At 46.6% G+C, this 13,018-nt stretch overlaps 1 protein-coding gene across 1 annotated transcript in view; it reads left to right on the top strand.

Annotated features, from left to right (window-relative positions):
- The first annotated feature begins 1,192 nt into the window (after positions 1-1,192).
- The window catches only part of PARM1 (prostate androgen-regulated mucin-like protein 1), a 100,190-nt gene continuing 88,364 nt past the window's right edge, over positions 1,193-13,018 (top strand). Inside the window, exon 1 of the mRNA XM_084884805.1 lies at positions 1,193-1,467. Coding sequence (XP_084740931.1) covers positions 1,425-1,467 — 43 coding nt within the window. The 5' untranslated portion in view covers positions 1,193-1,424. The remainder of the gene's footprint in view (positions 1,468-13,018) is intronic.

The following is a 13,018-nucleotide window of genomic DNA, read 5'->3' as shown; positions in this document are numbered from 1 at the left end:
ATCAGTGTTTACACATAAAACTTGGGGAACTTTGAAGGAGTAGAGTACAGGGCATAACCCAGCGTGTTTGCCAGGCATCTTATCGGTACCATTAGCTAGTTGTGAGACCCTGGACAAGTACTTAAACCTCTCTGTGTTCCCATTTCCTCCCCCGAAAGTGAAGCTATAGCAGTGCCCACCTCAAAGTACTGCTGTGAGAACTCGACTTGGTGAAAACCATTGTCCACTACTCAGCAGATACTCAAGAAATGTCAGCCTTTGCTATCACCGCCCCTACCAGCTGTGCGACATTGAGCACATTACGTCCCTGTGCCTTGGTTTTATAATAATAATAATAATAATAATAATAATAATAATAATATATCATAGGGTTGTTAGAAGGAGTCATGGTACAACACCTAGTCTTATGTCTCGCTCAGTAATGCCATGATCACTGTTACCTGACATTAGTCCCATTTCTTCCAGTAAGAAGCTAAATAAAGCAGCAGACATCCTGGCTCAGGTACCAGGAAGTGCAGTGGGCTTGAATGTGTGCGAGGGTTTAATATGCAGGCAGGAACGTTTGGAGAAAGGGTGGAAAGAAATGTGTGTGCTTTTCAAATGGTGAGTTTGGCTCTTGGAGGTGAGGCCTAACATGGCATATGATCATCTGTTTAAAGACTGTAAGCTCTTGCCTAAACCGGTTTGGCTCAGTGGTAGAGCGTCGGCCTGCAGACTGAGAGGTCCCAGGTTCGAGGTCCCAGGTTTGATTCCGGTCAAGGGCATGTACATTGGTTGCGGGCACATCCCCAGTCCGGGGTGTGCAGGAGGCAGCTGGTCGATGTTCCTCTCTCATGGATGTTTCTAGCTATCTCTCTCCCTTCCTCTCTGTAAAAAAACCGATAATATATATATTTTTTAAAATAAAGACTGTAAGCTCTTGTAAAAACAAAACAACAACAAAAACCTGAGATAAATTCCTGAGGGCAGAAATCTGCTCACACATCTTTGCATCCCCTAGTCCCCAACACAGAGCCAGACACTAAACCTTCCAAGAACCCAGTCCAAACGCGGGTCCCCAGCCCTGACTGTCCAGCAGAGGCCGCCCTGGGCCGGACTCCCGGGACGCAGCGCCGGGAGAGGGAAGGCCGGGGGTGGCCCTGTGGTGGCCGCGGGCCCGGGTGGGAGGGGTTTAGCACTGCCTGGCGGCGGCGGCGGAGGCGGCCCCAGCTCCCGCAGCCGGGATGGAGCAGAAGCTCGCCGGGCGCCGGAGGACACGCAGCTGAAGGAGCCGAGCCGCGCCGCGTTCGCCTGGCTTCCCCGCCGCCGCCACCGTTACCTCCCGGGCCTCTGGCTCCCGCCGCGGGCGCCCGGGGTGCGCTCCCTCAGTCCCCACTAACTCTCCCGCTGCCCGCGCCGGACTCGGCACCCAGCACCGGGATACCATGATCTGCCAGACTCTCTTCGCTCTCTGCGTCTTCTCCGCAGGTACTTTCGGGGGGCGCGGTGTTGGGGGGGTGGGGGGTGGGGGCGGGCGGCTGGCGCCAGGGTAGGGGCTGAAGCTGGGAGGCTGAGAAGTCAGTCCCTGCGCGCGGCAGGAGCCCCGAGTAGTGGGAGCCTAGGAGGTTGTGCCAAGAGCTGTGCGCCCTGGGGCTTGGGGTGAGGCGCGCCTTTTGGAGACCCTGAACCCGGCCGGACCGAGGGGAGGACTGGGTCCCTCCGGGGCACAGCCCGCGTCCCACAAACTCCGGCTGAGTTTGAAGAACAGGTGGCTGCGCGACGCATTCGGGTCGCGGGTGGGCAACGGTGACAGCTCCTCGCGGCTTTGGGCTCCGCAAGCCCAGCCTGCCCTGCCGGGCGTGGGGCACCGCGCTTCTCGGTGCGGTCGGACCCTGGGAGGGAGGGATGAACAAGGGAAGAAGCGAGGGGCTGAGGGGCAGGAATGGGGGGGAAAGTGAAAGTCCACCGGGAAGGGTTTAAGCAGGGCTGCGCGCCCCGCCAGGCTGGTTTGCGTTCGCGGAGAGGTGGCGGTTTCTGGTCGTCTCTGCCTCGGGATGATGATGCGGCATTCGAGTCCCAGGGAAGCTGCCCCGGCCGGGTTCAGGCTCGAGCTCACCAGTGGGGTTTGCAGTTTTGCCCAGTGGTCCGGGACCTCTAAAACTGCGTGGTGTGGCAGAAACTGTTAACGTAGCTGAAACTAGCATCCCCCGTTTCACCCCCTCTCCCTGACACACAGGACATAAATGCACTGCCCGGAAAGGCTTCCCGCCAGCGCCTCTGGGTCTGGAGAGGACCCACCTCAGGAGGCTGGAGAGGGAGGAGCGGGGCTGAGCTGGACTTGGGGTGGGGGGGTGGGGGTGGGCTGAGAGAGGTGCAAAGTCTGGAGTTGGGATATCCGGCTTTTGCAGAAAATGCAGTCCGACAGGGGACACCTGAGTATGGACAAGGCAGGTTTCGATAAGAATGTTGCAAAGTCACAAACACACGCCAGTTTGACTCCTGCTGGTCGTCCACGTATGTTTTCTTCCTGAATTGCTTGGGTTGCTGTCATTGCGGACACCGCTCGCTACAGTCCCTTGAAAAGAAGCTAGGGTTTCCTGGCAGCTCTTAAAGGATAATAGGGTTGTGAGGAAAAGTTTCCCGACCTGAGGCTGTAGCCTGCATTTTTCCTCTACTTGCTGTGCGCCTGAGAAAACCCTTTTCCCTCTGGCATCTGGACCCTTTGGAGACTCATCTGCAGACCGATCCTGAACAACCTCTGAGACTGTGGCTACGCAGCCCTGGGCCGGGCTGGGAGCGCCCGGATCCAGCAGGTGTAACTGGGCATCCAGCCCCAAGACTGCCCTGGTGGCAATATCCGGGATCCTCTGAGCAAGAGATGTTTACCAAGTGACACGAAGGGTGGGTGCCTTTGCTTTCTCCTTGCTAGAAATCCTTTCATGAGGCTCGAGGGACACGCAGAGAACCTTTGAGTGAGACTGTAGAGCTAGTAGGAAGGTTTGTCTGCTAATTTTATTTTACTTGTCTTTTTTATTTTATATATATATATATATATATATATATATATATATATATATATATATATATATATTTTTTTTTTTTAACAGCACTGGCAGTTGGCAAAACCGGAATGAATCCTACTAGGCAGTGTATTGTGACATTTTCCCCTCTAAGGAGCTCAAGATTTTATTTTTTTTTCTTAGCCTATTTTAGAGTACCATTCCGCTATTCCAGGGACGGGAATAATACCCTGTTCGCTGCCAGAATGAGGAGGGCATGGGTAGAGGGTGGCTTGGAGAGCAGGGAGCCGCCCCATCTCCATCCCGCACACTTGGGTGGAGGTCAGAGCCAAGCAGGTTACAGGCTTCCGGTTCTGAGGCTGTCCTGACGGGGAAGACGAAGTTATGCTTCTGTGTGTGCCTCCCCAAGAGAGAGATGAAGCTTCCTTCTCTCCGCTGAGTTTGTACCCTGAAGGAATCTCCTTAGGAGTCAGTGTGGTGTTAGAGCTACTTGACATCAATACCTCATGCGGTTCTTTGCATCCCAGAGTAAAGTGTTTACAGAAACTGAAAAGGCACTTTTTAAAGAATAAATAGATGTGCCGGGAAAGGACAGAGGGTTGAGGTTGAGGGCTCTTGAGAGGAAAGTGGCATGCCTGCTTCAGCTCCCAGGTGTTTCACCAGGCATTGCTTCTTTTCTGTTTGCTTCTCCCACCCTGCTTGCCCCCCCCCCCCCCCCCCCCCCCCCCCCCGTGGCGTCAGAGGCTTCAGGAAAATTTCTTTAAAACTCTTAAGATGATACTATCGAGAGCCAGGAATGGGGTTTGGCAGAGGACTGGTTTTTAGCTTAAAAAAATCAATATATACATAGCATTTCCTCCACCCTGCATAATGGACACCTGCAAATATGTGTGCATTGGCAACCCAACAAAGTAGATCTCCATATTTGCTCACTTGTATTTTTAAAAGAAGGAAGAGAGAAACCATGGACGGTCTTCACTTTTCTCAGTTAATTGTGGTAGAAAACTAGCTGTCATGCAGGCCATTCCCCAACACCTCCAATGCCAGCACAAGGCATACAGGAGTCCTACCTCCAAACTAAAGCACAAGACAGAACCTTGGAGGTTTGGCAGCAGAACCTGGAGTGAGGGAGGATAGCCCGCCACAGAAGCTTCCATCACCATCCCTCCCTCTCTCCCCTCTGGATTCTCTTCCTTCATTATCACCACCATCATTGCTACCCTACTGAGTTTATGTCCCAATTTATTTTTAAACACTTCCTCACTGAGACAAATGAGATATTCTGGGACTTTCAAAAGGCCTTTCCCAAACACTCAAGAAGGACAAAGGGGAAAGAAGCATAAGCAAGAGAGACACAAACCCCAGGGATCCAACCTTTCCTGCCCAGGGCCTGCCCTCTCTGCCCTTTGTCTCCTGTGTGAGGAGAGGACTGCATTCTGGCTCGCCACACAGGCCCACTTACTGGCTCCTTGGTGATCAGGACCAGGAGCTAGATTCCAGTCTGCCACCCAGCTAAGGATCCTATCTGTGTTCTGGGCCTATCACAGCTCTCCTCCAAGTGACTGACAGCTAGAATGTCCTTGTCCCTTAAGGAAGACCCCACCCTACACATTTATGGCTCTGTTCTTACCACATATGTCAGCACCTAATCATCAGCATATTGAAACCTTATCGTAAATCTTATCACAAACATGTTAAACGTAAACAAAAATACGTGCACACATTTATGGGAACCTCAAGGTTGCCTGTGGTTGGGTGGGAGTGAAGGTGAAGGGTTGCTTTCGTCCCTTGAGTACCATGACCTCCTGCTCCCCTGAAGTCTGTGTCACAGTTCAAGAAGTGACACCTTCACCTGAGAAGGTGGAAGCTCTTCTCTGTGATCTGATACATTTACGAGGCAGAGTTGCAAAGTGATAAGCACAGAGATCCTGCATCTAGATTGTCTAGGCACAAAGCTAAGTTTTACTGCTTACTAATTGTGTAATTTAGGGCAAGTAACTTAACCCCTTGAGTTTTCTTATCTACGAAATTGGGGGATCAAACCTCACAAGGTTGTATAAAATGTTAAATGACTGAAGAGACCTACAGTACCCAGGACATAGTAAGCACTCAACAAATAGTAGTTATTGGTGTTGGTGTTAGTCCTATTAATAAAGTTTACTATATTTGCACCAATTAGGTCATCCTCTCCAAAAGCAGAGTTTATATGGTTACTCTTGGACAATGTAAATTGAAGATCTCAACTAATATCCCAGCACAGTGCCAGCTGTGCTGGCAAACCCTAATGTGCAAATTAAGAAAAGATTCAGCTCAGCCTACTAAATGCCTAATTTGAAAAGGTTAATAACATGCCAGCTCAGATTTAGCACAACAGTCCCAAAAATGCTCAGTAACAAATAGAAGTCTCACCAAGGACTTTATATTTTCACAGTCTTTTGCAAACTGGTATGTTTCAAAAGCCCAACTCAGCTAAACCATAAGGTCAGGTTCTCAGACACGCAGATTTTGGATAATTCAATCAAACAATTTAGGAATAGACAGCTCATGGTATCTGAATGATCCAGAATGGCTCTCTACAGTACCTAAATCACATTGGTCAGATCACTCATTTGATTGGCACATTTGGACCTGATCTAATTATATTTGTGTTTTTATCCTACATAACAAGAGACCCAGTGCGTGAAATTTGTGCACTGGGGTGGGGCAGGGGTAGTCCCTCAGCCCAGCCTGCACCCTCCCTAATCTGGGACCCATCCAGTGGGATCAGGACTAAACCAGCAGTCGGACATCCCTCTCACTGATGGCTCTCAACTGCTTACCTGCCTGCCTTCCTGATTGACCCTAACCACTTCAGCCTGCCAGCCTGATCACCCCCTAACCACTCCAATGCCAACCTGATTGATGTCTAACTGCTCCCCTGCCATCCTGTTTGCCCCCAACTTCTCTCCTCTGCTGGCCTGGTCACCCCTAACTGCCCTCCCCTGCAGGTTTGATCGCCTTCCTGCCTTACAGGCCTGGTGCCTCCCAACTGCCTTATCCTGCTGACCATCTTGTGGTAGCGATCTTGTGTTCACATGGGGGCAGGATCTTTGCCCACATGGGGCAGCCAACTTGTGTGTTGGAGTGATGGTCAATCTGCATATTACTCTTTTATTAGATAGGCTAGAGGCCTGGTGCATGGGTGGGGACCAGCTGGTTTGCCCTAAAGGTGTCCTGGATCAGGATAGGGTTTCCCTTGGAGCGTGGGGCGGCTTGGGTGAGGGGCCTGTAGTGGTTTGCAGGCCGGCCATGCCCCCCAGTGACCCAAGCCAAGGCCCTGGTATCTGGGATATATTTATCTTCTACAATTGAAACTTTGTAGCCTGGAGCAAAACCAAGCCTTCTGCTTGCTCCTCAGTGGCAGCCATTTCTGTTGGGTTTTATTCACCTTCTATAATTGAAATTTTGTAGCCTGGAATGGAGGCTTAGGCCAGCCAGGGCAGGTGGAAAGCTTGGCTTCCTCTGTCCCCAGGGGTAACCTTAGCCTGCTCTCTCCAGCTCTGTGGCTACTGCCATTTTTCTTGGGATTTATCTTCTATAATTGAAACTTTGTATCCTTAAGTGGAGGCCTGGGCCAGCCAGGGTGTGCGGAAAGCTTGGTTTCCTCCATCGCCGGGGAAACCCAAGCCTCCCTCCTACTCTCTCTGTGGTCTCAGCCATCTTTGTTGGGTTAATTTGCATACTTGCTCTTGATTGGTTGGTGGGTGTGGCTTATGGGTATAGCAGGGTGATGGTTAATTTGAATATTACTCTTTTATTAGATAGGATAAGAGTGTAATATGCTAATTATTCATTACACCTTGAGGCATAACAACTGACTGTATAACAAGCAGATCAGGATTACAGATCTGTAGGATGGTGGATCAGTGAACTACAAGTGGGTGATGGAGAGCTACAGGAGGGGACAGGATATCAAGCTATGAGGAGGTGCAGGGGGAGCTACAGGAAGGTGGCAGCAACCTACTGCTCATGGATTCATGCGTAAGGCTACTACTATATATATAAAAAATATTGGTCTGGTATTTTCATAGTTTTAGCAGGCCTTTGAAAGCAATATTTTTTCCCCTGGGGGTGGGGGGTAAAGGCTGTAGCATCCATTGGAGAGATATATTTAAATAGAGAGAGGCATTTAAAAAAATAGTTTCAAGAGAAATTGGCTGTCTTAATACCCAAATGAAAGGAATCGTGGCATTTATAACAATTTGCTTTCTTTTGGAACTATCTGTCACTGAAACTGGATGTGTTAGTTTAGGAACCAAATATTTGCTTTGCTAATAAGAGATTGAATGAAATGAAAGAGTTGCTTGGGAAAATTGATGTTTCATTTAAAGCAGAGGCAGTATAAAAAGAGGTAGACTGAGCACTGATGCAATGGCTACTTTTTACTTGGAAATGCATGGCTAGTAGGTTATCATCCAGTTAATATGCAAGCAGGGTGACCATGAACTAAGAATGATTTGTCTATGTAGTTCACGGCATTACTTTTTTAGTCACTGCTTAAATTATTTAAGTGATAAGGATTGACATAACATCAGATTTTCTAAGCTGCGGATCTTTAGATGTTCATTATCTTTTACAGCTGCATAGCTTATTTCTTTTACCTGTTTTAATGCCATTTATAAACCTTGAGACCTTTGCCATTTTATAAGTAATACAAATCATTAAAACAAAATAGACAATTACATAATTCATTACAATTATATAATGTTTTTCTTTGGTGCAGGATGGTATAATGTAGATGGAAAATAAGCTGTTCTAATTTTCCTTTGGCTAGTGTTGCCAGATTTAGCAAATAAAAGCACAGGTTGCCCAATACAATTTGAATTTTTAAATAAAAGGTAAATTCTAAGTATATCCCTCCCACACAATCCTGGGGACATGCTTAAACTAAGTAATTCTTCATTGTTTACCCTAGATTCAAATTTAACTGGGCATCCTGTGAGTCATCAAGAAACCTCACCTTGGGCTTTTCACCTGCAGTTCATCTCTGCACTGGGTATGACATTAAGATTAGCTTTATCAACACCACCTCACCCTTCCCATAACAATCTGTTCATGGGAAGACATGGGGATTTCAGAGCAGCTCTCTCTTGAAGAGAAGCTACAAGGATTAGGGTTGAGAGGCAGCTCTCCAATGAAATATTTGGAATCTGACTATACACTGAGTGGCCAGATTATAATGATCTCTGAATGCATAATAATCTGGTCATTCAGTGTATGTATGTGTGTGTGTGTGTGTGTGTGTGTGTGTGTGTGTGTGTATATATATATATATATGGCATGAATTTATGCATGGGTGAGGTCTGGCCAGGTGGAGGGGACATGGGGGTTTGGCTGGCCTGCCTGCTGGTTGAATTCCTGGTCGAGGGGACAATTTGCATATTAACCTTTTATTATATAGGATATACACTGAGTGGCCAGATTATTATGCATTCAGAGATCATAATAATCTGGCCACACAGTGTATATCCAGTAATGGTGCATTATTGTGTATTTCTGATCATTTGGTGGGATTTCTGTGGCCTCCCTGAAGCTACAATACTGGACCCCCTTGTAACCATTCCTCTTTACAAAACTATATTTTTAAAGGGGTGGCAATGTTCATGCATAGTAAGTGGAAGTAGAAGCCTTCTAGAATCCAGCTGGCAGATGATTACAAAAGAAAGTTATAGAAGAGCTTTGGATTTCAATGATTTCTTCTGTGCCAAGATCTTATACATCTCACACATATTAATTGGATAAAGTTTACATGATTCCAGTGGGATGAGGCTACTGATGTCACCTGTGACTATATAAAGCCTGAAGCAATATATTAGACACAATTCCAAGGCAGATAAAATTATTTAAGCTATCGGATCATGGCAGAAATTTGTACCTTTTATACCCAAGTCAAAGTCTGTAAGTAGGTAAGTGTTAAGTGGTAAAAATGTTGGGAAGTTACCAGGTGTTATATTTAGAAAATGAGTATACTCAGCACCAAATAAGATGAATGGTAGACTATAACTTTGATGATAATATCTTCCACTTACTGCCCAAATTCTGACACCTGATTTTCTTTTCCATTCGTGAGGAAATAAAAATATGGGAGCTTTAGTGCAGGTGTTAAACATGAAAAGGATTAAAGGAGAGAAGGTTTTACTTATTTGTTTGTTTGATTTTTGGGGGGGTTTTTTTGGCCATGGTAATAAACTTCCAGCTATTATTCCAACTTTCCATTAGTTAGAATATGTATTTTCTTATATTGGGTTATTAAAATATGTCATATTTTAAATGATGATATTCTTGCCAGCTTTATGTAGACCAGAAGCATAACCTCATTAATGACAGAGTTGATTCACCCAATGTTATACCCATGAGGGATTGTGACTAGTGCTGCCTGCCCCTTATGAAACCTTTTCAGTTTCTGGTGGAAAAGCTTTTGTGATCCCACAGATAGACGGCAGAATAATACCATTATACTAGCAGTGAACCTTTATTTGATTGCTAAACATTTTATACTATATGATTCTTGCTTTGTACTGTGATTCAGATCCTTTAAGAAGAACAATAACAATTATCTATACTAATAAAAGGTTAATATGCTAATTAGACCTGATAGACTGGATGTCTTCCAGACGTCATTCCAGGTGTCCTTCTTGACAAAGTGTGTGTGGGTGGGGGGGGGGCGTGGCCAGCCTGCAAACCACTCATGGCCCCTCACCCAGGCTGGCCCCACTCCCCAGCAGGGACCCCCAACCTGATGGGGGCATAGATGGCCTGCAAACCACCTGTGGCCCCTCACCCAGGCCGGCTCCACCCTCCAGCAAGAACCCCCCACCCCGATCTGGGGCCCCCTTCAAGGCAGGCCAGCTGGCCCTCTCCTGTGCACCAGGCCTCTATTCTTTATGCAAATTGATCCTAAGGGCATAACGACCACTGGACCAGTCACTATGAGGCGCACTGACCACCTCTTGGTCCCTTTTCCCGGCCATCAGGCTCCAAACGCTCTATGGCAAACGGGAAACCGAGGATGGGTGGTGGTGTGGGTGGAGCCATCTGTGGACGGCTGGGGAAGATGGCCCTGATCGCAGGCCAGGCCTAGGGACTGCACCCACACATGAATTTCATACACCAGGCTTCTAGTTGTGAGGATGCTTTCTTTATTCACTATGCAAAAGCAGCATGCATTGGTGGTCACTATGTATGTACAGAAATGTCTAAGACTCCAGTCATTCTGAAAGGACATCAGTAGTCTCCCAATTACAACATGGGGCGGGGGGTCTCAATGCTCATTTATTCAACAGAGGGTCTTAAAGAAATCTGGCGACTGAACACTTCACTTGGCCTGGGAAAAGAGTCAAGTTATTTGTGGATCATACCCTCTGCCAGTCATTGCAGTTCTTGCTGTTGATGGATGTGCTGAGTGAGAGGCAGGGTTAAGATAGATATGGCCATCGTCTAACCAATGGGAAACCCTGGATGTTTTGTCTTAAAAATTATAATTGTTGATAGAGGTGGCATTCAAGAGGAGAAATCCCTGGAATTTTTGAAGAACTGTTCTAGCAGATCTGAGCAGGAGAAAGGATTATCTGTTTATGAGGCTAAATGATCATTCATCATTTACATTCTAGGAGATGTTGGTGGGGAAGGACATCCCAAATTACATATGGAATCTGTCAGTAGAAAGGGGCTGAGGCAATTTTAGAAATTCTGCATAGGATGCAAGGGATAGGCTGGAGGTTGTCTGTTGTATGAGATGGAAAGAATATATCAGAATGGGGGATGATAACTAGAAATCATTTGGGGCTACTAAAAACCAAACCACTCCCTTGATGATGATGATGATAGGAATGAACAATTCATGAAGTTTCATTTTTAGGGGGCAGGATAAGAGATTCCTCCTCAAATGTATAGGAATATAAAATCTATTTTAGTATAGTGTTTTAGTTTTGTGAAAGGTTACAAATGGAGCCCTTTAGATTAAACAATGTGGTGGCCCTTAGTGGCTGGTATTTAGCCACTGTGAAAGGGGGCAAAGAGTGCGACGATGCCCTGAGATGTCAAGAGGAATTCTCCCACATGGTTGGATCCACTAAGAAAGGCAGAGTGGCCAGGACCGGTTTGGCTCAGTGGATAGAACGTCGGCCTGCGGACTGAAAGGTCCCGGGTTCGATTCCGGGCAAGGGCATGTACCTTGGTTGCGGGCACATCCCCGGTGGGGGGTGTGCAAGAGGCAGCTGATCGATGATTCTCTCTCATCGATGTTTCTAACGCTCTATCCCTCTCTCTGAAAAATCAATAAAATATATTTTAAAAAAAAGAAAAGAAAAAAGAAAGGCAGAGTGGCCTGGGGTTACTCACTCCCAGGCAGCCTTCCTAGAACTGCACTTCAAAAAGAGTCCTACTTTGAGTATATTCTCCTTTAAATGCTTACAGGAAGAGAACACAGTGCTGATATTCATCAGGGGAGTAGAGGATTTACGTTACTTCATATGAGAAGCAACATGGTGCAGTGGAAGGGGCTTTAGAGAAAGACAGGCTGCCGTGGAATGCCAACTCCGGGATCTTAGATCCTTTTCCCTTAGGGTGATAACATACATGGGGTAAATAGTCAACAAATGTTAGTGAGCAGGTGTACCAACAGATAGTTTATTTTACTTCGTTTGCTTGTCTGCCTCCCACTGACAGACTTTAAGGTGCAGGAGAGCAGAATTTCAGCTATTTTGTCCCTGCATTGTCCTCAGTCTGCAGAGCAGAGCGAGACACATAATGAGTGCTTAGCAAATATTTTATTTTTCATTGAGAACCTACATGTACTCAACACTGTCCAAGGCTCTAGAGATACTTTATGAATCAAAACTAGACCCTCAGAGACTTACATTCTCTGATTTTGTGAGAAGAAAATCAGAAATTGAATATCTAATCACTATCTAAAGCTCAACATGTCCAAATCTGAACTCCTGGTGTTTCCTCCCCTAAGAGACTTCCCCTAAAGTCTTCCCCGTCTCAATTAATGGCAACTCCAACTTTCTAGTTGGCCAGGCTGAAAATCAAGAGTCATCATTGAGTCCCTTTCTCTGAACACCCCTTATCCAAACCCTCAGAAAAATATGTTTGTTTGTTTTTTCTACTTTCAAACTATATACAAAATTCAAATACTTTTTTGCCACCACCATTGCTCCTACTCTGGTGTGAACCACACACATATTTCTCCTGGAGTAATGCAATGGCCTCCTCTCAGATCCACCAGCTTCTACTCTTTCCCTCCTAAGGTCTGCATAGCAACAGCTGATCTAATGGAAATGTATCAGATGATGTCATTATTACTCTGTTTGCAGTTCTGCAATAGCTCCCGTTGTACTGGGAGTAAAATTCCAAGTCCTTGCAATGACCCTCAAGACCTGCTCCAGCTGTTGTCCCATCCATTCTTGGTTCGGGCCATCTGCTTTTCCTTTGCTCACCCTGTACCAGCCACCCTGGCTTCCTTATAGCATTCAGTGGCTCCTTCCTCTGACAAGCATACTTTCCCCCGATATCCACATGGCTAATTCCCTCACCTTCCTCAAACCTTTGGTCAAATGTCACCTTCTCAATGGGACACATCCTGACCGACATTAAAAATTGCATTCTGCACCGGGACCGGTTTGACTCAATGGATAGAGCGTTGGCTTGGGGACTGAAGGGTACCGGGTTCGATTCCGGTCAAGGGCATGTACCTTGGTTGCGGGCATATCCCCAGTAGAGGTGTGCAAGAGGCAGCTGATAGATGACTCTCTCTCATCGATGTTTCTAACTCTCTATCTCTCTCTCTTCCTCTCTACAAAATCAATAAAATATATATTTTTTAAAAATTGCATTCTGTTTCACCTGTGAACACAGTATTTCCAGTGTCCCTTATCTGCCTCTGGGCTTTGCTTTTTCTTTAATGTAAAACCCTCTCTACCCCTTCACGCCTCCCTCCCCCGCCTGGGACTTTATCTCTTGTTTACAGTGGTGTCCCT

Source organism: Pipistrellus hanaki, assembly GCF_964339955.1.
Source record: "Pipistrellus hanaki genome assembly, chromosome: 1".
In the NCBI taxonomy this organism is placed as follows: domain Eukaryota; kingdom Metazoa; phylum Chordata; class Mammalia; order Chiroptera; family Vespertilionidae; genus Pipistrellus; species Pipistrellus hanaki.
Note: the sequence above shows the minus strand (reverse complement) of the source record. Positions and strands in the feature narration are given on the sequence as shown.